Source organism: Cajanus cajan, chromosome 4 (genome assembly GCF_000230855.2).
Source record: "Cajanus cajan strain Asha chromosome 4, NIPB_CcT2T_4, whole genome shotgun sequence".
Classification (NCBI taxonomy): Eukaryota; Viridiplantae; Streptophyta; class Magnoliopsida; order Fabales; family Fabaceae; genus Cajanus; species Cajanus cajan.
The window spans coordinates 63,435,491-63,462,934 of NC_138520.1; the positions used below are offsets into that span (position 1 = coordinate 63,435,491).

Below are 27,444 nucleotides of genomic sequence, written 5' to 3' on the forward strand. Positions count from 1 at the left end.
CAAGTTTCACACCGACTAGAGATTAAGCAAATAAATAATATATAAGTAAAAAGCAACTCTTACCTTACAAGTCGATTTTGTAGAGTTGAGTTAGGCTTAATCCACTATTCTAAGATGATATCAGAGTTATTTAAACCCACTTTAAATGAGTCACCCACCATTGATACATATGCTATGGGCATGAGGACCATTTAGATCCACTTTAAATGGGCCACCCACCATTGATGCATATACCATGGGCATGAGGGGGTGTATTGAGAAAAACTCAAATCATGTCAATCCTAGATCATTAAAAAGGGTCACCTATCATTTATCCACGTACCAAACCCCCTACATCGACTAGAGATTAGGTAATTAAATAGTATATAAGTAGAAAACAACCCTTACCTTACAAGCCGGTTTCGTAAGATTGAGTTAGGCTTAATTCACTATTCCAAGAATATTTTTCTTTCCATCTCAACTATGATGTTAGGCATTTCTTCCCATCGTCGCAATTTCAATGTTTTTGACCGAAAGCTCTTGCCAAACAAAATACAAATCAAATCTCATCCGATGTTGTTGCTCCCCTTTATCTCCATTGCTGCTTCCACGCCAGAAAACCATTGCGGCGAAACATTGACATTTCTCAAGAGGTCCCAAGTGAGAAATCTCAACCATTTCAAGAGTTCCAAACTCGAACAAGAAAGAAAAATTTGCTTCCATTGTTGATATAGAGAACGAGACAGTGAAGGAGGAGAAGGTTGGTTGAGATTCGAGGAGTTCAAAGTGAGGATCTCCGAGGAGAATAATAAGACAGACATGGTGCTAGGAATGAAAACATAAAAATACTAAGACAGTATTTGCTATAGATTTTAAATAAATAATTAAATAAATACTGAGAGAATGCGGATTATAAAATATTCATACTTATGAGTATACGTAAATTAGAAATATTAAAAATATTTTTAATTATATATAAAATAATTTATTTTATTTTTATAATAAATATATGTATCATAATTATTTATTTTAATATAATATGTTATAAGATTATTTTTTAATATAAAATATGTTTTAAAATTATTTAATTTTAATTTTATTCTATTTCTTATTTTTTATTTAAAATTTTATATTTCCTCAAATATCTATAAATACTTATAGATATTTGAGAATATATAAAAATTTTATGAATACTCACTTAATAGATATTCATACTAAATAAGATAGGTGACACGAAGTTATTACCTATCCCTACCTCGTTGTCATCCCTACATGGGACATGTGAATTAAAAATGAAAAATGAAAAAATCAAGAAAGTAAGTAATGAGGGTAAATTGGGGAATGAGAAGAAAAAGTATACATAATAAAATGTAGTTACTGCTAATTGTTTATTTTCTCATGTGATTAATGGTGATTGTTTAATTCATTTATTACACTATTAATGACAATTGGATAAAGAAATGTATGGTTTTAACTTTACAAAGCATCAATGCATCATATATTGAAACATATTATCCAAATTAGTGTAATTGATGTAATGCTCTTCGAATTCGATGTCTCAATGGTTGTATTTCATGACATTTCATATCGTAACACTTTACTCAACTCTTTATTGGTTGTAACCTTTTGCTAGTTAGGGTTCAAAGTGAGCCAACTTGACTCACCACAGGTTGGTGCTTTAAACGGGTTAGCCTATCTCAACTCACTTTTTAGTGAGCTAGGAAAATCCCAACTTGGTTCAACCCATTACAAGTTGGCGGGTTAGGAAAACAAAAAAAAATTACATGTTCCTATTTTTAATAAGTATTACAACTTTTTCTATTAAATTTATCATTGATTCAAACGTAAATATAAAATAAAATATCAATTAAAATTTTAAATGGCAACTATATAAAACATAAACATAATTTTTTTTATTTTTTTAATTATAGTGAGTTAAACGGACTAATCCAACTCACTTAGACTTAAACTTTTTGCTTCACAGGTTAAGTGAGTTAGGTTAGAATTTAGCCAAAAATGATACATTTGTTTCCTAATATGGCCTGAACCCAACCTGTGGTGAGTCGGGTTGAATCATCAGGTTAGAGTTAATTTGACACCTCTAATCAAATTCCTTTGAGGGTAGTCTTTTTCAAGATGTCTTGCCACTTTTAGGATCATCGAACCAATACAATAATTTTCAATATGCTTTATCCCATTCACACATTCTATTTTCCAAAAAGTCACTCATCCTTAAATTGCTACAAGTTAAGCACACTTAACTGTGGAGTTTTTAAGTGATGAACTACTGGAGAATAAATGCATCTTTTTGATACGTGTTAATTAATTTATTTTAAGTCATCTATAACTACATAGTCTCACATATACAATCTCCAGATCTCTTTCATTATGATACGTCCAGGATGTTCAACATTATTTTGAATTTAACATGCGTTTTCCAGACCTATATTTAGATTTGTAAATGTATATAATGTTTTCTCATTGTATTCACACAAAAAAAAAGCTTTTTTAAAATTAAAAATGACTAAATGCCAAAGGAAATATCTTAATTTTTCATGTCATCACAATTCACATGTTTTGATCTTAGTCCTCTACGAAAATGAAGATGGATTTACCATGTGAAATCACTTTTCAAAATTTCAACATAACAATATAGTTCTTACTTGTTTATTCAAGATGAACCATGGCTCAAAGACAACAAGATATCCATATTACTTCTTAAAATAAAAGAATTTAATTCTATAAGCCTTAACACCATTTATGGAAAATATTACATTACTTTTGGTGATAGCTTATGATAGAAGAATAATCACCCATTTTACTCCCTCACATTACAAGTATAAGTGTCTTATATAACCTTTACTTCAATCCTTGACTTTACAAGAGCAATTACCAACCACACCTATGGAGTTGTACCTAAATTTTGTCCATACAACATTTCATAAAGAAGAGGAAATCCAAAAACATCAATACAAGTAAGGAATAATGCCTTTCCTCTCCTTCGAATAATCCTCTCCAAACTTCTCCAATTACCACCTCCTATTCGTACAAGCCCAGGGCCCAAAATTCACAAAAGTGTAGATGCAAAAGCCTAGCCCAAGCCATGACCAAGTCAGGACAATCCACCCAAGCCACTCCATAATATCTCCCCCAAAATAATTGGGACACACGACAAGCTCGAATAAGCTTCCCTTGCGCACCACATAGTGTAACACTCTACATTTTTGCAATAAAATTAATTATATATGTTTTATTATAAAATTTAAGGGGTTGGTTATATAGAACATTTTGATGATTAAATTTAAATGATTTGATATTTATTTAATTAATAATGTGATGATCAAAATATAATATAATATAATAATAATAATATTGTTTTTGTTTTTGTTGTTGTTGTTGTTGTTATTATGAGTATTTTGAGAGAAGGGAAAGTGTAACTTGAGTTGGTGTGAGTAACATTTGGTTAGGTTAAAGGGACATTGATTCAATTTTTAAAATTAAAAGGATACGTTAGTTTTCTTCTTACACTCTCATTTTTTCTTTTTACACTCTGAAGAATTAAGAAGAGAGGAGATATGAGGAAATCATCTCAGAGATCCACGTTCTTCTCCTTTTCTTGATCAATGTAGGGGGGAAGTGAGAATTTTCGCTCTAGGGTGTAAGATAATCGCTGGATAATGAGATTCGCTTCCAACCTCTATGTGTTTATGAAGGGGAAAACCCCAATTTTTTCTATTCTTGTTTGTTGTCTTCCTCGTGATTTTTATGCCCTTGAATTGTTATGAATTATGATTATCTATAGTTAATTTCATGCATTGATCCATTTTTGGTCTGAATTGGATTGCCTGTGGGTTTTTGTAGGAACCCCAAGAGTATGTGTGAGTAATTAATGAAAATGTGTTATTGCTTCTAATTCATATGTTATTCATGCTTATTAAGAGTATTTTGTAGGGTTTATCATTTGAAATAATGAATACATGTTTTGGGTTTGTTGCTCAGAAATCGTGATTTTGTAAGTTTTGAGTTTCTGAAATGGCACCAAGTGCCATGTGTGTCTCATCAAGCACTATGGTGTTTGAGAGTAGAATTCACTCTCTATTATGTTGTTGGGCATGAGATATGTCTCATCGAACGATTTTAAGGCCACAAGTCTCTGTGCCACTCACATTGGGCGTAGGTCGAGGCTCCTTGAGCATGGGAGCTCTAAGGGAGTCCTTATTGTTATCTCTTCAGGTGTGATAGGGGTCACACTGGGCGTGAACCATTCCGAGAGCTATGAGTGCTCTTTGGATGAGCGGTATTGGACATGGATTGACTTTTGTTGGGCACCACTTTGTGTAGTAGACTTGATCTTTTACCCGAACAGAAATGGATCATTGAGTGATTCTAATGTTTGATGAGTGTGAAATAAACATGAATGTTATTGATGTATGTGTGACAAATCATTAAGTATGTGTGTCAAATCATTGAGTATGTGTAGTGATTCATGGTATGATAGAGTTTGTGTGACATGCATCATATGCATGCAAATCGACAAATTGTTTAATATGCAATATGCATATCTTGTTATTGGTACCGCATGCATGTAAATCAAGTGTTCATGTTGATTGCATTTCATATTCGTATGTGACTAAATTATATCTAGAAATTTATGATTTAGTGTGTTGTGAATGAGTCATTGTTTCTAATAGTACTAATTATACGTTTAATACTAATTTTATTGTTATAAATAATGTATTGAGTGTGTTTGGCTATTCATCTCTTATTTAATACCATGAGCTAAAGTGAGAAATTTTTTCACTCCCCTTGTTCCATGTTGTAGGTGGGGTTCATCAAGATAATAATGATGTTGGCGACGAGACTTAAACCTTGTCTTGAGAGTGCTCTAATAGGACATATGAAATTTGAGATTAGACTAGGGATGGTCTTTATTAATTCTTATAATAGGATTTATGCTTAGCTTTATATTTTCGCTTAGTTTGGAGTTTGTTTAAGGGTTTGTTATGTGAGACTCTTTACCACATGTAGAAACTTCACTTTGATTAATTGTGCATGTATTTAGAGTTTTTTTATATCCCTTGTTATTGATTTTAAATCTATATACGCATACGGAGTAAAGGGTGTCAGACATAGCCCTTTCCGTCACTCTTAAGTTGCAATAGAGTTTTATCAGTCCAAATGTTGATACCCATTTCGTAAAAGAACACAAAAAGTCCAACGAAGAAACAAGGCCAAAAAAGGCCCACGATGTAGTTGATGTAGTGTGAGACAAATCGAGCTTGGAGGTAGGAGTTGAGGGAAATGACGAGAGGGAAATGGTGAGGTTTTTGGAAGGAAGGGTGAAGAGGAGTTAGAGAGGGTAGAAAATAGTGCAGTGGAGGTAGTGGAGAAGAAAGGGGGCGATGAGGGCTTTCAGGTCGGAGGCATGGAAGCCCAAAGGGAAGAGGATCAAGGTGAGCCAAAGGGTTGGCTCTCCATGAGGAACTAGGCTAAGGGAGGAGGGAGGATGGGCTCCCACCTAGGCTAGTGGTGCTTGTTATAGGGGGTCTGGAGGAAGGCAAGGGAGATGAAAGTGAGGGACACAATTAGGAAAAGGGTGATGAGAGAATAGTGGAGGAAAGATGAGTCATTGTCAATCATCATGGTTGTTGGCTTGGAATTAGATTAATTTCAAAGATAGAGAATAAGAGACCAAGTAAAGAAGAACAAGTAAATTAGGCTTTTTTTTTTACAGAAAACATAAATAATATGCATTTAACACTCTTCGTGATATTTTATTATTAGTTGAAAATTATAAATTTTGGCATATTAATAAAACATGGTTGAAATTTATAAATTTTGGTTATGAAAAAGTTGTGGATGAAAATTATAAATTTTGGTGTATAGAAAAAAACGTGGTTAGGAGGAGAGATGCTTCTAAAGATAACTAGATTCTCCAATAATAGTTATTCATGGATAAAATTAGTAAATACTTCGTATTAATAATTTCATTAAAAAATCATAATTTTTGATAAGTCCTACCATTAAATTAAGAGAGAGACTTGTTAAATAAAATACGAAATTTACAAGATTTGTTGATCAATAATTAAGAGAGAGCATTAACAAGTCAATGTTTAAGAAAATCCCACCACTCTTTGTAAAACATATTTTTTGATAAGAGATAAAATAGGCTAGACTTTGTCATGACTTACTAGATTTGTTCAAGCATTTAATAATTTAATTTAATGCTAATTTTTTTTGTATAAAAGTGTTAGAAGAATTTTGTTTTCGTTAAGATGTATTTTTAAGGTTAAATTATATTATTATTTATTTAATTTACTTTGGTTTCGGTATCTTTGAAATATTTAGTTTAGTCTCTTAATGTTTAAATATAATGTAGTATTCTTCTTTCTATCTAATTTACACTACATATGATAATTTATCATGCATGACTTAATAAAAACATGATGCATGGTTGTCATATGTATAAGAAAGTAATATCGTTAGTTTAAATTAGATAAAAGAGTATCATATATTTTTAAGAATAAAGGGAGAAAAATAAAGATTTAATAATAAATAGATTAAATTAAATATCTACCAAAAAAGATTAAATTAAATCAATTGAAAAAACTAAAAGAGAAATTTAATCTATTTTTTAATAAGTGTTCACTGTATTTTGAGCGGTAAAAATTAGAAATAAGATTAATATATATATATATATATAGATAGATAGATAAAAAATAAATGTTAAAAAGTGATATGATAATAAAAAGAATGAGTAAAAATGAAATAGCAAAAGAAAAATGCGTATGTATATAATTTGTGTTGCCTATTAATCATAAATCATATTTGCTGTTTTTTTTATAGCTGCTATTATACAATTTAACAAATTTATCATATATAATACATAGTAATTGAATGATAATTAATAATGTAAATAACTTTTTCGTGTATTATTAATTATTCTCCATTTATCTATTTATAATATAAGTCATATATAATATAATTATAAATGATATATAATTATAAATGAATGATCAGAATTTAATGTTATGTGACCATTTACAAGGTTGCGTATTTTTATAAAAGTCTCACATGACTTTCTATTTTTTTGAACATTCATAATAAGATCTGATGGTCAATATTTATTTTTCTCGGTCTAAATAGAAAAACTCTCATTACATATATATATTACTTTTGTCTTTATTTTTTTTTCGTCCTTGAAGTATCCACTTTTGATATGTTGGAGGTACCTCAAAGGGTGGGATAGCTAGTCCCAAGATTTAAGGCGGCTGCATACACAAAGCAGGATTCGAATCCCTGACCTTGCTTAAGCGTGGATCAATCCCTACCGCTAAACTTTTGTCTTTATTTATATATTTATTAATTTTTTTGTCCACTTTTATAAGACTCTTTTCAAAATTTTAATTATATTGATTATTTTTTCCAAAAATATCTTTATTTCATTAATAATTATTTTAGATAAAAAATAATAAATATTTGAAATTAATTGGATAAAATTTCTCTCTCTTAATATGATTGGAGAAAATCAAGAGATTATTTGGTTCAAAAAGGGGGAGGAAAGTATTTAAATGAAGGGAATGAGAGATAATAAAAATAAAGAGATGACAGAAATTTTAAAAACCTATTTACTTTTGTACCTTATAATTTTGAATTTAAAAGCACAAATAAGAGTATTTTAGATATTCTACAAAAAAAAATGTTTTAAAGACCCTCCTCTCGAAATTTCCCAATATTGGAAGAGAGTCCAAATTATATAAGAATGGATTTTACTAAAAGTTCAAAAGTGTCTTTATTAGAGGTGGAAAAGAAATTCACATACCTATCATTCATTCAATCTATTTACAAGTAAATTCATCTAATTAGTCTTTTAAAACAAATAGGAAAAGACTTTTGTTAAATACACATCCATTAATTAAAATACACTTTTGTTACCATTTTTCTTTATTTATTCTCTAAATATATTTTTTGGATGGGGATTTTAATTGAGTAATTCAATTTTTTGTTGTTGAAGAATTTCAAATGTTTTGTTTAGATGAAGAATTTACAAAGAATTTAAAATGCAAATATTTGTGTAGAATTTAAAATTTTTCTTAAAAAGTAAGAATTTGAAAATTTTCTTCCTTTTTTTTCTCTTATCTCCTTTCCATCTCTATCAAATTCGACATAAAAAATATTAATAATTTTTTAACTATTGAATATTGAAAATTATTAAATATTCTTATAATAATTTTGAAAGTTATTAGTTTCGTAAAATTAATATTTATAAAAATTTGCTAATATTTAGCTTTATAAAATTTAATCTTTAGAATTTAGTTTTATTAAATTAAACTATCCAAACTAAGAATTTAAATTTTAAAAAAATTGAATTGGCTTGTTCAAACAAAGTATTTAAAGAATGATAGAAATTGATATCAAAGTAATTCAAATTCTAAGAATCTCAAATCTCTTGAATTTCTAAAATTTTTCATCCAAAAAATAAGGAAAAAAATATATTCCTAGAAAAAACTTTTTGGAAGCCAAAAAAATATACTTTTGGAAAATATTTTTCAAAAAAGAAGTAAAATAACTATTTGTTAGAGCAACTCCGATGGGAGTTGCTTGTCCCATGAAGCAACTCAAGTCTCGGTTTCTTGCCATCGGAGGACTCTAACGTGGCAACATGAGTTGCTTAAAGAAGAGAGAGTTGTTTCCTGAAGCAACCGTTTCTTATCAGATCTTATTGAACATTTTTGGGAACGTTTTGAAAATAATAATGATGAAAATTAATTTCGTATAATGTTTATGTATTTACTATTACTTTATTTTATTTTTAATATCTGCTTATTGTGTATTTTTTCTAAAAGTTGAATTTCTTAAAGTTTCTTACCATTGGAGTAAATTTGTGTTTGAGTTGCTTAATGCTAACATGACACACTAGGGACCACTTTTTTCATTTTTCAATGCATGAAACAACTAAAATGAGTTGCTTCCATTGGAGATTCCTTAAAGTATTTTCCAGAAGTATATTTTTTGAAAGAGAAAAAATATACTGGCCAAAAGAACATTCCAAAAGGCAAAAATATACTTTTAGAAAGAAAAAAAAAACTTTCAATAAGGGAAATACTTTGACTCTTATGGGAAGTACTTTCTAGAAGTATAATTTTACTATTTCAAAAAGTATTTTCTAGAAGTATATTTTTACTCTTCCAGGAAGTACTTTTGAGAAGTATATTTTAAGAGTCAAAAAATACAATTTTATAAAAAAATATTATTTCTAATCAATAATTCATCATAAAATCAACTAGTCATAACTTTGTGTTAATTCTACTATTTTTTCGATTATATAAAAAAAAGTTTCCTTTAAGAGTATTTCAACTAAGTATGTGGGTTCACAGCTATAGCTGTGACAACTCCTTCAATCTTAAGAAACTTCCAACGCTCAAGCGGTGAAGCCACAGCTATGGCTGTGAGTCTCTGGAGCTTTTATTGGGTCCTGGGTGCTTCTACGGCTTTAGCTGTGAATCCACAGCTTTAGCTTCAACTCTCTGGAGCTTCAAAGTACATTTCAGATTTCCACAGCTATAGCTGCAGATCCACAGCTATAGCTCCAACTTTCTGAACCTTTATATTCTTCCCAGACTTCCACAGCTCGAGCTCCAGATCCACAGCTATGGCTGTGGATCTCTGCCTTCCTAAAAAAACTGCAAAAATTGAGAAAATTCCTTAAGATTTTGCTACTACTCCTCTACTCTTTTAGTATAACTTGATTCTTTAAATAAAGGGGGTAAAATAACATATATAATATCTATAATTACCAAAAAGAGTACCAAAAGTTGAGTGTAAATCATACATAAAAGACACTCAACAACTACCCCAACTTAATCTCTTGTTGGTCCCCAACAAGATACCAATCAAAACCAAAAAGGGTACTCCCTACCATAAGATTTCTTCTATATCAACAATAGGTAAACACTCAATCAATTCACCATCAAAAACCAATTTCTACTCACTGAGGTGCCCACAACAACAACCATGCCCAAACACAAAAATTGCAAGGCAAATCATAGCATGAACATTACAAACCAATATCTGAACATACTCTCTCAACAATGGCTCTCTAGGGTGAATGTTTCTCTCAAGTCCATTCATCATTTCTATGAACATAAGCATTGATATCATCTCTTCAGTACTACTCTTTGAGAGAAATTAAGGATCACAAGGACTTTTTTTTTTTTTTTTTTTTTTTGGAAAGTTGAGGGTTGACTGAAGCTTGGTTAACAAAGGAATGTGGTTTTTCAGATTAACAGGGTTTAAACTCAAGAGAGTAAAATGAACATGAACCAAACACTCCACTTTGCTCACTCTAAATATTCAACTCCAACCAGATCTCTCAGCCCAAAATCTTCCTCTAATTACACACCCTCTTTCCTTAAGGTTCTTTGCCTAGATTTCAAGAGGTCTCTCTCTCTTTTAAGACTTTTTGTACAGGTGCTTGCTTATTTTGCTTTTGATTTGATTTGATTTTATTTTATTTTTTATTTTTTATTTTTTTTTATTTTATTATTATTTTTTTTTTGATTTTTTGATTTTTTGATTTTTTTTTTTTGATTTTTTTTTTTGATTTTTTTTTTTTGATTTCAAAATAATGACAGAATGAAAATAACAAGCACACTTGAATGTGAACAGAGAAAAATGATGGAGGGGTGACTCTTCCCTTCAACTTGCATTGGCTTACTTTCCCCATTTTCTTTCCACTTGGCAATTCTTACCAACTACCCCAACTTAATCCCCAATTCATTTTCATTTACTCTCAAGAATTTGGTCAGAGTGATGAGTTGGTATTTGGGAAAGGTTTAAGGTGATTTGAAGGTTAAGGCTCAAACAGGTTTTGAAGAATAGATTCAATTCTGGCTGGCTGTTTGGTTCTAGGCTTAAAAAGATTTCAGTTATTTACAATGGAATGCCTTGATCCTGTCCAAAACTTCTCACAAGAGCAATCATTCAAGATTCAACCAATGCAAACACATATACCATGATGATGGCTCTCAAAAGTGGAAATATATATGACATATGCATTGTTTGGTCTCTCTCACTCACCAGCTTGGCTAAATGTTCATTTATTGATCTTTCATGCCATGCTAATCAAATAACTCACAATTTCATGATCAAACAAAGTTGGATGAGTGCAACCTCAAAACAAGTCTCAAAACAAACCATTTTAAGGTGAATCAAAAGATGTGTTTTCACTATTTGTTGATCTAAAAGTCATCTCATTTACTACCTTTCAAGAATGATTTTCAATTTTTCCCAAAACATTTTTTTTTTTTTTGAGTAAGTATATAAACTACCACATAGTTCAAACAATTAACAAAACAGAACCTAAAACAACTAGAATTTAAAATGACTGGAATTTAAAATGGCATAAAATTAAAGTGGAACTTCTCTTCCTCAAAACGAGGGTGACAGCGACCCTCCATCCTCTCCTTTTCATCAGCTCATGCTTTTGCTCCCCACCATGAAGTTGTTCACCTTGATCTCCTTGATCTCCACCCCCTCCAGAAAATATAGGACTGTCCCCAGGCCACTTCAGATGGTGGTGGTGAGGTTGGTGCATCTGGGATTTTATGAGTGGCGTTAGAGCTTCCGCTTGAACCGCCACCTCTTGAACAACTATCTGAAAATTTTACAACCAATTCTTGCAACCAAGTTAGTCTACAAGTTGATCAAACAAAACACAATTCTTCATGGGGCATAAGGAATGATCAATAAACATTCTAACATGTGAAACACTAAAGTTATTTCAAAGCCACCAATGAACAAGCAAATATTTCCTACTAGGAACCAATGATCAATCAAGCACAATGATTTTACACTTTAAATAAGAACACGTAGTCACTCAAGCATTTAACCAAACACGTGGTGGACATGAGAAAGAAAAGCCAAATGCTTGTCATGCAAGGTTCAAAATTCTTCACAAACTGGAACATTTCATTGATTACCTCTTTCAAAACTTGGATTGTGCTCAAATCACAAACTTTTCTCATTCAGGAAATTCTTCAAACACAAAATAGGCAGAAAATGAGAAGGATCATGCATGTGCAATATTGAAGAATCAAACATCCAAATTCAAGCATTGCATTCCACAAGTGAACTACATCACAACTGATGCCATCATCATGCTTTAAAGAACTCAAAAAGATAACAAAATCATGCTTAAGGTTCCAAAAAGTTGAAGTGAGCAAGCAAAGGTTTCATGCATTACACACGGAAGTTAGAAAGATGAAGATTGTACCTTGTAATGCTAATAAAAATGTATCCTTTCGTGTTTATGTGCAAAATGGATGATGAAGAACAAAGGATTTATGGAGATTATGAAGAGAAGAGATGAAACGTGAGGAGGTTAATGAGTTTCGTGAGTGGGAGAGGAAGAGAAACAAAGGAGTGGATAGAGGGGTTCAGTTTTAAAACTGACCCAAATTGTGGAGTTCCCTGGTCTTAAATTGGCGCCAGAAAATTGGCGCTAAGGCTGTGGTTTTAGCGCTTGAGCTGTGCAGTTTCAAAATCAAAGGGGAGCTCCAGAGACTTGGCGCTATGGCTGTGAAGCCTGGCGCTGGAGCGCTGAGTATTATGGCACTTACAGAGAGATGGCGCTATGGCCATGGATCTGGCGCTACAGCGCTGGGATTTTGAACAACCAAAGTAAACTCCAGAAAGTTGGCGCTAAGGCCATGAATCCAGCGCTGGAGCGGTGATAATTTGAAGTTCTAAAGAAATGGGCAGAGAGTTGACGCTATGGCTACAACTCTTGGCGCTACAGCGGTGAGATTTAGCATGTAAAACTGGACCAAACAGAAATTTGACGCCTTAGCTGTGACCTTGGGCGCTTCAGCTGTGAGGGTTCGTGAGTTCAAGAAGGAACTCCAGAGACTTAGCGCTATGGCTGTGAAGCCAGCGCTGGAGCGGTGGAACTTAAGTATGTCATTTGTGCCAAGACAGCGAGTTGGCGCTATGGCTGTGAGCCTGGCGCTCTAGCTGTGGAATTTGGCGCTTCTATATGACAGCATTTGGTCATGTGGTCTTCATGAAAGTTGTAGCTGTGGATGTTAGCTTTGCATTCGTTTTGGAATCACCCAAAAAGGAGGTCTATAACTCCATATATGACTGTTTTAGTGAACATGGGTCAGGCTGCCAGCGTGAGTTAAAACTGTTGCGGTTTTTAGAACATTTAACATGGTAGATGAAGGAATTTGAAAATGGCGTCTTCATAAAAGTTATAGTATTTTATCTTATCTTTCTATTGACATAAATTTTGTATCATTTGGATAACCACAGAAAGAGTTATGCCCCAAAAACCAAGGATTGCCAGTCAGCCCAATCTCAAAGCATCACAAAATTCCATACTAGATATTAAGTTTAACATGTACTTAGCCAAAACCCATTATAACACCACAATAAACATTGAACCAAACCTCTCTATGCACAAAGATCTTTCACTCCACACTTCAAATCATTAAACTACTTACAAACCCCACATAAACAAAGATGTGTAAAACATATAAACACACAACACATTAAACACATAAACAAAATGACATTCAAAATCTTAACACAACACATAAACAAAACTTAAACTAAACCAGAAATGTTAAACATATTCCACAACATGTAAATCATCAAGCACAATTATCCTAAAATTAAGTAACTTAATGAAATTAAAACAAAAACATGCTAATTTAATGTCTTTAGCTTGACAATCCTGTTTGTTCATGGCTCCTTCAAATATGTGCTGGTAGTGGATCTCTCCACCTCACCACCCAAATAATGCTTGAGCCTCTTACCATTAACTAGCCAATTCCTTCCAGAGGCAGGATCTTCAAGTTCAATGGCTCCATAGGATTTGACAGATTTAATTGAGAAAAGACCTGACCACTTAGATTTGATCTTCTCAGGAAAGAGTTTCAACCTGGAATTGAACAATAATACCTGCTGGCCAGGTTGGAAGTTCCTATTCAGAATCTTCTTGTCATGATATATCTTGGCTTTGTGCTTGTAGGACTTAAAAGACTCATAAGCTTTCAATCTCCTTTCTTCCCATTCATGCAATTGAAGCTTTCTTTTCTCCCCTGCTGCCTTCAAATCATAATTTAAGGCCTTCAAAGCCCAAAATGCTTTATGTTCCAATCCCACTGGAAGATGACAAGCTTTACCAATGATCTTTTCCAATTCTTTGTTAGAGATAGGCAAAGTCTTCTCTAGTGGCGATGAGCTCTTGAAATCATTTTGAGTTTCCAAGTACGCATCAGCTAATGCATCAATTCTAAAACATTCTTTGTTGCCTTTTGGAAACTTCGTTGTTTCAAATACATTGAAACTCACTTCCTCATCTTGGACTCTCACCTTCAGCTTTCCATCATCCATGTCTATGATAACTCTAGCTGTCTTCATGAAGGGTCTGCCCAGAATTAGTGGGACTTCCGAATCTTCTTCCATGTCCATGATCACAAAATCAACTGGAAACATGAACTTGTCGACCTTTACTATCATATCTTCCACTATGCCATATGGAAGCTTAATAGATCTGTCTGCCAACTGTAAGGTCATTCTTGTAGGTCTCACTTCTACTTCTCCTATCTTCTTCAGCATGGATAAAGGCATCAAATTAATACTGGCTCCAAGGTCTAAAAGTGCCTTACCCACTGATAGATTACCAATTGATACAGGGAGAGTGAAACTGCCTGGGTCTCTAGATTTTTGAGGTAGAGACTTTTGTATAATAGCACTACAACCTGCCTCAAGCTCCACAGTCTCTTCTTCAAGAATTCTTTTCTTCTTAGTTAACAATCCCTTCATGAACCTGGCATATGTAGGCATTTGTTCCATGGCTTCAGTGAAAGGAATATTAATTTGTAGCTTCTTGATGATGTCCAGAAACCTTGCAAATTGTCTTTCCTTCTCTTTCTTAGATGGGGCATGAGGGTAAGGTAAGTCTTTAATAGGAACAGTAGAACTAACTTCCTTGCCCTTCTTTTTATTCTTCTCCTTCTCAACTTCATTTTTCTCTCTTATTTTCTCATTATTTACACTCTCACTCTTATTTTTTTCTTCCTCATTCTTCTCACTTTCTTCATCAACCTCCCTCAATTCAACATTTTCTTTCTTTTCATTTTTCTCACTTTCATTTTTTTCACTCACTCCAATATCTGCACCAACTACCTTCCCACTTCTTGTTGTTATGGATTTACAATGCTCCTTGGGGTTGGTCATGGTGTTGGCTGAAAATGGGCCTTTAGACATATCAGCTAATTGTTTAGCTAGTTGACCCACCTGCACCTCCAAGTTCTTGATGGATGCCTCTGTATTCTTCTGGTTGTTCATAGACACCTGCATGAACTGGTTCAGAGTATCCTCCAATTTGCTGGTTCTTTCATGCACAGAAGGATAAACAGGCTGGTGTTGTTGTTGTTGTTGTGGTGGTGGCCTATTGGATGGTCCAGCTTCATTCCTCCATCCATAACCTTGGTTGTTATTGTTGCTTCTCCAACCTTGATTTCCCTGCATATAATTGTTAGTGTTATAATTACGGGAATTAAAATTACCTCCTTGTTGTTGGTTCCCCACATAGTTGACCTCTTCTTCATTTGGAATTTCTGAACAGTGACCATTGGGATGATCTCCTCCACAAAAATCACATTTTAAGGAAGGATTTTGTTGGGTTGAAGAAGAAGCAATAGCATGAAGCTGTTGTGGAATCTTGGCCATCTGTTTAGTTAATGCTTCGATCTGTTGGGACAGCAATTTATTCTGAGCAAGGATTGCATCATTAGTGCTAAGATCAAGAACTCCTCTTTTATGAGATTGGTGTCTCCCATGCTCTGCTTGGTGATCAGAAGATGCCAGAGATTCTATGATTTGAGTGGCTTCCTCTGGACTCACAGTCATCATAGTGCCACCAGCTGCAGCATCCAATAACATCTTCACCTCAGGCTTGATTCCATTCACAAAGAAATTGAGTTGAGCTATATCTTCAAACCCGTGGTTAGGACATTTCCTAAGCAATGACTTAAATCTTTCCCAGGCTTCACAAAATGGTTCATCCGCACCTTGCCTGAAAGTAGTAATTTCTGACTTGGCCTTAATATACTTGGATGATGGATAGAATCTGTTCACAAACTTGTTTTCCACATCACCCCAGCTTGTCAAACTCTGATTTGGGTGAGATTGTAACCAAACTTTAGCTTTTCCTGTTAAAGAGAAGGGAAACAACCTCAAATATACAGCTTCCTCATCGCCTTCAGGAATTCCCATAGTTCCACATAACTCATAGAAATTTGAAAGGTGTGAGTATGGGTCTTCATGATCAAGGCCAGCAAATTGTTGTGAGCTAACCAAGGTAAGGAAGGCAGGCTTCATCTCCATTGCCCTAGAAGTATTTGGAGCTGCAATACTAGAAAAATGCCTAGGACCGTGTTGTTGTGCATAATCACCTAGGGTTCTTCTTGGCTGCCTACCTGGTCCACCTGTTCCCTCTTCAGCCATTTCTGTTTCGAAGTGTGGTTGATTTGATGAAGTAGAAGAACTCAGAAGATCTTGCTGTTGTTTTTGGATTCTCTCTAACTGTCTCAGTCTTCTTGTTCTACTGTTGTTCCTCCTTGCCGTTCTTTCAATTTCGGGATCAAAATGCAATTCTTCGGCTGGAGTTTTTCCTCGCATACACTTTTAAAGAAGTCTGCACAGCAAGGTAAGTCCACAAAACACAACAAGACAAATATCTATATATTATAAATATTCACAAAATGAATTATCTACACAATTACAAAATCACAAGATTAAGAATTACTAAATAGCACCAAATCCCCGGCAACGGCGCCAGAAACTTGATGAAGATTTTCGCAAACCTATCACTTGGCAAGTGAACCAAGTTTCGAAGTAGTATTTAAAGATCGTCCTCAGGGATTTGCGTGTTTAGTAACTCTTGCTCAAATGATTTAAAAGAGAATGAGTTTAAAAATTCAATTGAGTGAAAACAGATTCAAACAACACAATAAGGCAAATGTAGTAAAGACAATGATTAAGAAACAAGGATTGGCTCAGATGCACTTGCTAACTCATAGATCTTCTTAGCATAAATGCAATTTCTAATTTCATTATTTCCACGTTCATTAAATAATCCAACAAGATTCCTCAAGATTGAATCCTAAAGTCATTAAGCTCAAAACATGATTCCTCAATGTTTTGAGTCTAACACTTCGCATTAAGAACAATAACTTGAACAATGTGACTAACCAAATCAAGTCTATTCCTAGAACAAGAGGTGATTAGGTGCAAGATTCAGTTCGGGTTTTCGAAAGCGTTTTCCAACTGGATTCAAAAGCCAAAAATCATACAACGGTTGATCAAGCCGATATAAGCGTTAAGCGAAGAATCATTACACAAATAACGAGATCAAAATGCATATATTTAAGAAGAAGAGGAGTTAGTAGTTACATCTAACCAATCCTTAAGAAGTTTAGCCACCCATGGCCATTACAAGATCAAAGAGTGAAAGGAAGAAATTACAAAGCAAAGGATGAAGAAATGGAGTTGATCTTCGTTCCCAAAGGATCCAGCTTCCAAGTCTCTGTTCTTCCTTCGTTCTTCCTTCTTCCCAAGCTTTTCCCCTGTTTTTCTCTGTTAAAATTCGTCGATGCCCTTTTGGTTCCCCATGTTCCCCTTTTATATCAGCTTTAAAACAAGGCCAAAAAGTAACTTTTATTTCCACGGCTACAGCTGCAGATCCACGGCTATAGCTGTGGAGAGTCCTTCAGGGTGAAGAAACCTCCAAGGCTGCAGCTGTGGGTTCACAGCTATAGCTGTGGAGAGTCCTTCAGGGTGAAGAAACCTCCAAGGCTGCAGCTGTGGGTTCACAGCTATAGCTGTGAAGAGTCCTTCAGGGTGAAGAAACCTCCAAGGCTGCAGCTGTGGGTTCACAGCTATAGCTGTGACAACTCCTTCAATCTTAAGAAACTTCCAACGCTCAAGCGGTGAAGCCACAGCTATGGCTGTGAGTCTCTGGAGCTTTTATTGGGTCCTGGGTGCTTCTACGGCTTTAGCTGTGAATCCACAGCTTTAGCTTCAACTCTCTGGAGCTTCAAAGTACATTTCAGATTTCCACAGCTATAGCTGCAGATCCACAGCTATAGCTCCAACTTTCTGAACCTTTATATTCTTCCCAGACTTCCACAGCTCGAGCTCCAGATCCACAGCTATGGCTGTGGATCTCTGCCTTCCTAAAAAAACTGCAAAAATTGAGAAAATTCCTTAAGATTTTGCTACTACTCCTCTACTCTTTTAGTATAACTTGATTCTTTAAATAAAGGGGGTAAAATAACATATATAATATCTATAATTACCAAAAAGAGTACCAAAAGTTGAGTGTAAATCATACATAAAAGACACTCAACAGTATCAGAATATTATCTTTCGACCAATCTTACTATGACAGGGCTATGATGGAAAATTCAAAGATTTAGAAAATTAAGACTATAGGCATCATCAATGATAAAGATCAAAGATAAAAGCTATCAACGGTTAAAATTGTTGGTAGTTATTAGCGGATATGAGTGGTTAAAAATTGTACTCTATAAATGCTAGTAAAATCACCTAACAAGTATTGAAACTTGTAAACATCTTCAATATCCTAAGTCTTAGCAACGTTCACGGATCAACGAGTTACTATATTATTCTTAACTACCATTTTAATTCAAGTATTTTACATTTGTTTGCAATCTCTTTTTCCTTATTTTTTCTTCTCCAAACTTAATCTTTTCACTTTTTAATCTCAATTGTTTTTCAAAACTCTTACTGTGTTATATTTCTACAAAATCTCTCTCTTGCTACTTTTTCTTCTCAAAACCCAAACTCTTTATTTGTTTTCACATTTCTTAAAAGTCTTGATCACATATAAATTGTGATTTTAATTTTTTCATACCCTCAAGTTGAAAGTTCGAATAAAAAAAATACACAATTTTAGAAGATTTCAAGTCCTACTAAAAAAATATTTGTATTTGATTCTCAAAATCAATTTCCACCAAAAACACTATGGAAACGAAGTCTTTAGAAAATTTACAACCTTGTATCCAATGCAATAATGAAGATAGCATAAAAATTAAGGTTTAAAAAATATTGAAGTTAAGAGTGCAAAAAACAAGGTTTAAAAAAATAATAAAGATGAGCCAATGAGTGTCTTCATTGTTAGAGAGAGAAAATCAAGATATAAAAAGTATTAAAAAAGAAGAAGAAGAAGAAGAAGAAGAAGAAGGGTGGTGTAGGATGAGTGGTTAGAAAAAGATATAGTAGTAGAAAAAAAAGATTGGAGGAAGATGACAAGAATGAAGAAACTAGTTTCTAAAAATAAATTTTATTTTAAAAAGATAATAAATTAAAAAGACATTTAAGAATTTTTTAAAAGGAAAAAGAGAAGAGAGCATATATCTATTAAAAAAAGGGAAGTGCATATAACATAATTAACATTTGCCTAAGGAAAATATATTGGATTAAAATTTTAAAAGATTATTTTAACATAATTTTTTTTTGAAGATTTCAACGTAGCAATGTTGACAATGGTGAACATGCATATCGACGATTGCCTCGTGCAAATGATGAGGAAGGAGTGACAACGAATGAATTTGTCAAAATTGAAGTTGCTAAATAAGTTTTCTATTGCAATATTTTCAACCTAAAAGAGGACATAAAGGAGAACTTGTTTTCGAAGATCTCAATTTTTTTGAAGCTCTTGTTGTTTGATATTGGTGAGTTTTTAATTTAGATGATGAAATTCCAATGGCTTGAGGCGCTATATCCAATAGATTTTCCTTTAAATCAACGAAATTTGTTGGAGGAAACTTGAATTCTCTAGTAGAGGAGTAGAAACTATAGATGTTTGTCCTATTTGTAGGGTTTTCAATGTCGCTACAATGACAATGGCAAACCCACACATTAATGATTACCTCGTGGAGGCTTTGAAGAACGCTTTGTGGCAAAGACTGACTTTGAAGCCAAAAGCGCCAAAGAAATGCTCTAAGTTGAAAACCTAAAAATAATTTATTTGAAATGTTATTTTATTTTAAAAATATTGTCACATCATTAAGTTTATCTATGCCATGTATGTCATTCAACACTTTGTTAGTATTTTGACAAGTAATTGACAAAAGGACACAAATTGTTAAAGTCTCAAAGTTTGGAGGCATAAATTGTGAGAGAAAAAAATTAGGAGTAAAATTTGTCAAAAGGTGAAACTTTTATAATTAAGATTTGATAGTTTAAATTTTACTGAATTTTATATCGTAAGAATTTATAAGATTTGAAAAGACTTTATGAATTTATAAGATTTGAAGAACTTCATAATTTTTTTTAGCAAACATTCAAAGTAACAAGTGAATAAAAAAGAAAAAAAAAACCATCCTAAACCTAATATAATTTTTTAATAACTTGTTAAATGAATATGAAATCTCACTTTCATTAAAGGATGAACAACTACCACAAAAAAAAACATGTCAAATTTGCTACAATCATAAATTGTGTGAGGAATATAATCACAAAGTTTGTTAAATTTAAGAATGTGAGTTTTTGTATATGACATCCAAAATATTCACATAAGAATGTGAGTTTTTGTATATGACATCCAAAATATTCACATAAAGTTGTATGAAATATTTTAATATTAGTCTATTTAATTGTATATGTAACGACTCGACATGTCATTCCACTTAACACAGTACACAATTATATAGTGGAAAATGTAAATGATTCAACTATACTAGAGTTATCATGCAACAATACATGTACATCCATGTAACAAATATATGTATAGGGTGAAAAAAAATATAAAATAGTTCTTGCCAATTTTGACTTAAAAACATAAAGTCCCTTATGAAGTTACAATAAAATCATGTACATATATATAAAAATATACATCTAGTATAAAATATTGATAACATAAAGACCATAGCGCAAGGTTATCAATAAGGTTATACGGCGGATGGCGGCAACGACCTTTAAGTGCCATATTGCCATGGCGGATGCCATGGCGGTCTATGGCAGACAAAAAAAAAAAAGAAATATATATATATATATATATATATAATATGATGCAAAAGCAGAAAAATAACAAACACAGCCACATTAAGAAACATAAACATAAACAAAAACAGCCATCAAAACAAAGCAACAATGTTAAAAAATAGCAAAACACAATTGTCATTCCTAAAACTATTTTGTTTAATCCCCTTCACTCTTCATCCTCATCAATGTCTGCATAATTAATTTCTACATGATGATGTTTTTCATTCAAAAATCGTTCAGCTTCTTCTCCATCTGAATGTATGAGATTAGCATTTGGTTCCTCCTCCTCACTGCTAGAGCTAGAATCCTCTGATGTCTCAACTTCTTCAACCCTTTTCCCCTTATTCTTTGAAGCTAATCCTTTGGCTCTTTTAGAAGGATTAGTAGATGTTCATACTTGCTCCTCCCCACTTGCTCCTCTCCTTTTGTGACGCCTAGTGTATTGTCTAGGCTCATCAAGTCCTGAAGCTTGATAAACTTGTCTCCAAGTAAGGTCATCATCTCCTTCATGAACCCTCTCATCTTCACCTTCTTCCTCATCCATCTCTCCAATTAGCCACTCATTGCAATCATCAATCCCATTGAGACTAATGGGATCGATTTCATCCTTAAGGTTATACCTTTGATGGAGTGCTTGATAATACTTGACAAATACCAAGTCATGTAGTCTTTTATGCTCGAGTCTATTCCTTCTCTTGGTATGAACCTAAAACAATTAAATAAATACTTATTACTTAAGGAATAATAAGCAAAACATTGATTATTAATTTTAAATTGGAATTAAGAAATTAATTACTTGCTCAAAGACGCTCCAATTACGTTCACAACCCGAAGCACTACATGTCAAGCTAAGGATCCTTATTGCAAGTTGTTGCAAATATGGAGTATCTGAACCATACATCCGCCACCATTGAGCTACAAATGCAAACAAAATATGTTAACACAAACACTTGAGCAAATGACTTTATGACTTAGAGAATAATAGTTCAAAAGTTGCAATGTTTTGTCTCTTACCCGGTGCAACTTCACCCCTCATTGCTATGGCAGTTGTGCACCCAAACATACCACTCGCAGCTTTATAGTGAGCCAACTCCTTATGAACAGTCTTTTCCATCTCCAAATCTCCCAGCAATTTATTGATACAATCATACAAACCCCTAATAATCTCACCATTAAACTCCATCTGTGGGTTGGCATAAAAGAACTCTGGGTTCAAAAAGTGACCAGCAGCATGTAAAGGGCGATGAAGCTGAATATCCCATCTTTTATCAATGATTTCAAACACATCCTTGTATTTGCTTTCATCTTTAAAAGATTTCATAATGGTTTCCTTTGCCTTGTCCATTGCCTCATATATGTAGCCCATGGCTGGTTTTTCTCACTATCCACCAGCCTAAGCACTTTTACAAGAGGAGCCATCACTTTCAGAATGAAAACTACATTCTTCCAGAAACTAGGCATCAAGACAGTTTTTGTGGCTTCCTTTCCCTTGGCCTCCTTTGCTAGCTTGTTTTGATTCCACTCTTCTGACACAAACATCTTTCGGAGATTAGTTTTCTCTTGATGAATCCTCTCCAAGGAAAGATAAGATGTGGCAAATCGAGTGATTGCATGCCTGACTAATTCCCTCCCCCCAGTAAAGAACCTCAACATGCTCAAAGTGCTTGAATGGCTATAAATGAAGCCAACAAGAGAGATAGCTCGCTGAATGGTCTTCTTTATATGGGGCAGCTTGCCAATGTCCTCTAACATCAAATCTATACAATGTGCAGCACAAGGAGTCCAATAATTTTTTTTTCTTTTCTCCTCTAGCAACCTACCAGCAAGAACATAATTACTTCCGTTGTCCGTTATAACTTGGACAACCTTTTCCTCTCCAATCTCCTCCACAATAGAATCCAGCAACTCAAATATCTTTTCACCGGTCTTTACATAATCAGATGCATCAACTGACTTTAAAAACATTGTCCCAGAAGAGGAGTTCACCAAAAAGTTGATTATGCTTCTTTGTTTCCTATCGGTCCAAGCATCTGACATTAAAGAACACCCAAAACTTGCCCATTGATCCTTTAATGGCTTCATTAATTCATTAGTGAACTCCACTTCTTTTTGAAGGAGTGGTACTCTAATGTCATGATAAGAAGGAGCTTTCAAATGCTTCCCAAAATGCCCAATTTCACGAATCATATCTTGAAAACTTTCCAACTTTATCAAGTTGAAAGATATGCCAGCTTGGTACCAAAAGCGTGCTATATATTGGTAAACCCTTTCTATAGCTTTTTTATCACAAAGCTCTCTTATGCCCGCTTGCACCACCTTGTCTTTCCTATTTTTTGCAGCTGTAGATTGAGGTTGAGTGTAAAGGTCCATAGGTCCTTTCCTAGTATCCTTCAATCTAAAATCACCAATTGGAGGTAATCGAGAATCAGAACCTCCAAATTCCATAAATCCTTCTTCACATTGTACCTCAATCTCTTGCATTGTCTTCTTGAATGCTTCATTTTGCCTCTGCTTCTTACCATCCATAGCTGCCCTTATCTCAACTTTGACAGCTTCAGGAGCCATCAAACAAGCTGTAACATTGCCCGCCTTTCCAACCAAATGTTGTTTCACCCTTGTGATACCTCCTTTCATGACCTTCTGGCAATAATTACATGTCAACTCATTTGTATCATTCTCTCTGACCGGTGTACAATGCTTCCAAGCAACGTCACTCCTCTTAGAATTAATGGAACTAGAAGATGACATTGTCGGTGGCTGGGAGTTTGAATCTGTCTCCCTTGACATTGTCGAATTGTCGGATGCGGTGGCAGTTGTGATGGCAAAACTCAAAGGAGGAGGAAGAAAATCTTTTCGGAGGTCACGGTGGTGCTGTTGGAGGTCACGGTGCCGTGCAGAGGTGACGGCGGAGGTGATGGTGGCTCGCGGGGAGGCTAGGGTGGCGTGCAGAGGTGATGGCGGAGGTGGTGGTGCCTCGCGGGAAGGCTAGGGTGGCGTGCGTCGGAGGCTGCGACGGTGGCAGCTGCGAGAAGAGACTTCTTAGTTCTTACGTGATGGTCGCGGCTGCGTCGGAGGCTGCGGTGGCGGTTGCGTCGTCGGCGTCGGTGGCGGCTGCGTCGTCGGCGACGGTGGCAGATGCGGCGTCGAAGTCAGAGCAGTTGCGCGGGGTGGGGGGGGGAGGTCTGCACGAAAGGGATTTAGGGCTTCTAATACCCTATTTCAGCTGTAAAGTGCCCAACCCGGAAAACAAACCCGGGTCCAAACCCAAAAAAAAAAAAAAAAAAAAGACCCAAAACGAAAAACAAAAAAAAAATGGCCCAATAACGGCGCTATGTCCGCCATCTCCGCCACGGACCGCCACGCCAAACCCGCCGTAACGGCCGCCATGTCCAAAATGGCGGAACCCCGCCATTTTAGCCCCAAACCGCCATAACGGATTGCGGACGCCGCCGCCACGCCGTTATGGCCCCGTTATGGTGCCACCATATCCGCCATTTGATAACACTGCCATAGCGTCGATCAAACGTATCTAAATACAACTATTGTATAAGAAAAACTCAACAAAATGAGGTCATCTCTAGCATGGTCATCCACTAAACATGCCCTCTACCTAATCTTGCTCTGCTTCCATAATAAGTATGATCATTGTAGCTTAATAACATGGAAAAGTAAGAGTAAGCTTGTGAAAGAAACAATCATAACATCAAATATAAAAGATAAACATCTTATAACAACATACACAACCTTAGCAATAAGTTAGCTTTTCAACTTAAAAGCATAACAACAATAGGAACAACATTCAAATAATCAATTGAAAACAACTAAGCAACTTCAAACATAATTGATTAACTACAAACACAGTTGAGCAATTGTAAACACAATTGAGCAATTGCAAACACAATTGAGCAATTGCAAACACAACTAAGAAACTTAAACAACTAATGTATCATCACACATAACAACTTATGGAGATGTCCTACAATTGGGGAAGCAATCTAAGTGGATTAATTCTACCAAACCACAACAACTGGTATAAAACTAGAAACAACGACTAGCATCGTGACCAAGAACAATGGCTACTATAAAACTAGAAACAATGGTTGACTTGGTGACCAAAATTATTTTTCAGGTTTCGTCATTTAAATTAGGAAAGTTCAGTATCATTGTAAAGGATAGAACAACTTAACCTACCACAACCTTAATATGCATAACTAAGCCTATATGAAATTAGCTTGTGAACTACCTTCCAAATACTACACACCTTTCCAGTACTTAATTAGAGATTTTGACCCTTAACCTTGTACCTTACTCAATGATCACTTATGAAAACTATGGTTCAGCCTACCCCATATTGTTTCAACTAAAAAACCTAAAAAAGAAAACTTAAACAACTTCTCAATCAGGAGGCAACTTACTCATTAAAGAGTTTTCAACTTTTGGCCTCTTGAGGCACTACAACGGATATACACACATTGAGATATTAAATTTTCAAGAATAAATTTTCTCTCCTCTAGTTTTTATGCAACTTCAACTTTAAAACATGCACACATGTCTATCATGACTTATTTTTATTTTTTCTCTTTAACAAATTTCAAGAGCTTCAACGTTTCTTTCTTGTTTGATCTTTAAGGAATAATACATTTAATGAAATTAAATGTTAGTCTCATTTGGAACCATTCATTTAATGCATAGAGAGAGACTGTATGTTTCATCTGATTTCCTTCATCTTACAGAAGATGTACATTTTTCACATTTTGTCTGATATAGCGTTTCTTGTAGATATTTGACTTTGTTTCAAAAGAAGATATTTTGTTTGTTAACATTAAAACTTAAGGGATCCAAGATTTTCTTTTAACTTAACACAAGATCGTCTTTTTGACTTAATAAAAACTTATTCTAAGCAAACACAATTCACTCTAAGCACTCAACTAAGCGCACAAACGAGCCAAGTCAGAGACCACCCCTGAAATGGTCGCATCATTTTGCTTGAGCAAATGAGTTCTCACTCTAAGTGATAAAATTAGCTTAGAGCGACTAAGTAAACGTTCCAAGTGACTCAAGTCATAGGCCACCTCTGAAAGGGATGCACCAACTCACTTGAGCATGCTGCATGGTGCTTTGAGCAAACAAGCCCAACAATCATGCATGATCCAAGAACAAGTTCATCAAACTCAACTGAAAAACCTAACAATTGAAAATCCTCTCATCCAATATTATAATTCATGCATGAAACTTGGAATCCACCATTTATTAGCATCATAGAACTCATAAATTAAAAGAAATGCAACATGCATCAACAACGTAATACAAGATCATTCATTTTTCTACATTCACCAAGAAACCTCACACTACAAGAAATTTTGAAATTACAGACGACCAAAATCCGTGGGTAATCCAAAAAATCCATGGGTAACACTTCATTTTCGACGAATTACAGATGGACAATAATCCGTTGAAAAATTGCTCATCTAAAACATTTACCGATGGATTATAATCCGTGGGTAACTTTCTGACAGAATTACCCACGGATTTTATCCGTGAGTATTGTTGATAATATTTTTAAAAAAATATTTTGAAATTATATTAAATAACATCCTTATATAGTGCAACCATCCCTCGTATCTGACATTTCAACAGCTTCACTCCATGACACTTCACGCAACTCCTTGTTGGTCAGAACCCTTCACCAATCAGAGCTCTCCATGGGTAACCCTTTTTGAGATATTCGTATGCTTTTAGGATCAAAGATTGATCCCACAAACCTCACAAATTAACACAAGACTTTTCAGTGTGTCTTGTCGTCACTTGCACATTTTTCTGGAAAACTTCCCAAAAGGTCACCCATCCCTAAAATACCCCATGTTAAACACGTTTAACTGTGAAGTTTTTAAGGAATAAGCTACCAAAAAGTAGATGCATCTCATTGGTATAAATAGTACAAATTAATTCCTTTAAGTTATCTTCAACTATACAATCTCATACTTATACAATCTTTGAATCTCTCTCATTCCAGTATATTTTACAAATTACAATATAATATAATACTATAATTTTTTATCTAAATTAAAAAATATTAATATTTTAGTTTGTGTATTTCACAAGTTACATTTTTGTTTATTATAATTAAAATTTATAATAAATTATATATAAAAATAAATATTATAGTTAAATCAATAAATCATATTTAAAATTTGTATAAATATATATTAAATGAAAATTAGTAACTAATCAAAGAATAATTAACTTCTATATATAAAGCACAAATGTCTTTCTTGTATCATAGCATTTTTAGACACTTTTATTTAACTATAAGAATTATATATATATATATATATATATATATATATATATATAATTTAGTTTTATTTATCATTATTACTTATA

The 27,444-nt window shown here is 34.0% G+C and overlaps 3 protein-coding genes and 1 pseudogene across 3 annotated transcripts; all 4 read right to left on the reverse strand.

Moving 5' to 3' along the window:
- Positions 1–839: 839 nt before the first annotated feature.
- On the reverse strand, positions 840–6,868 carry LOC109815078 (steroid 5-alpha-reductase DET2-like; annotated as a pseudogene).
- A 3,706-nt stretch (positions 6,869–10,574) lies between these two features.
- Positions 10,575–16,412, reverse strand: LOC145956908 (uncharacterized). The gene is made up of 2 exons (XM_083072779.1): positions 12,254–16,412; positions 10,575–11,635 (listed from the first exon to the last, which is right to left on the reverse strand). Exon 1 carries the CDS (start codon positions 16,375–16,377, stop codon positions 13,726–13,728), a length of 2,652 nt encoding a protein of 883 aa, XP_082928905.1. The 5' UTR covers positions 16,378–16,412; the 3' UTR covers positions 10,575–11,635; positions 12,254–13,725.
- A 4,814-nt stretch (positions 16,413–21,226) lies between these two features.
- Positions 21,227–22,381, reverse strand: LOC145949301 (uncharacterized). Its single transcript, XM_083073706.1, has 4 exons — positions 22,075–22,381; positions 21,857–21,975; positions 21,458–21,766; positions 21,227–21,406 (listed from the first exon to the last, which is right to left on the reverse strand). The coding sequence occupies exons 1-4, from the start codon at positions 22,379–22,381 to the stop codon at positions 21,227–21,229; spliced, it is 915 nt and encodes a 304-aa protein (XP_082929832.1).
- On the reverse strand, positions 22,378–23,847 carry LOC145957448 (uncharacterized). The gene has a single exon (XM_083073707.1). The coding sequence runs from the start codon at positions 23,845–23,847 to the stop codon at positions 22,378–22,380; it is 1,470 nt and encodes a 489-aa protein (XP_082929833.1).
- Between the last annotated feature and the right edge of the window lie 3,597 nt (positions 23,848–27,444).

Coding starts and splice junctions, on each gene's coding strand:
- LOC145956908 (XM_083072779.1), bottom strand. CDS start 16,377: ATGGAGATGAAGCCTGCCTTCCTTACCTTGGTTAGCTCACAACAATTT.
- LOC145949301 (XM_083073706.1), bottom strand. CDS start 22,381: ATGAAATCTTTTAAAGATGAAAGCAAATACAAGGATGTGTTTGAAATC. Junction 21,767..21,856: donor ATTGGAGCGTCTTTGAGCAA/GTAATTAATTTC, acceptor TAATTGTTTTAG/GTTCATACCAAGAGAAGGAA. Junction 21,407..21,457: donor GAGCAAGTGGGGAGGAGCAA/GTATGAACATCT, acceptor TTAGCTTCAAAG/AATAAGGGGAAAAGGGTTGA.
- LOC145957448 (XM_083073707.1), bottom strand. CDS start 23,847: ATGTCAAGGGAGACAGATTCAAACTCCCAGCCACCGACAATGTCATCT.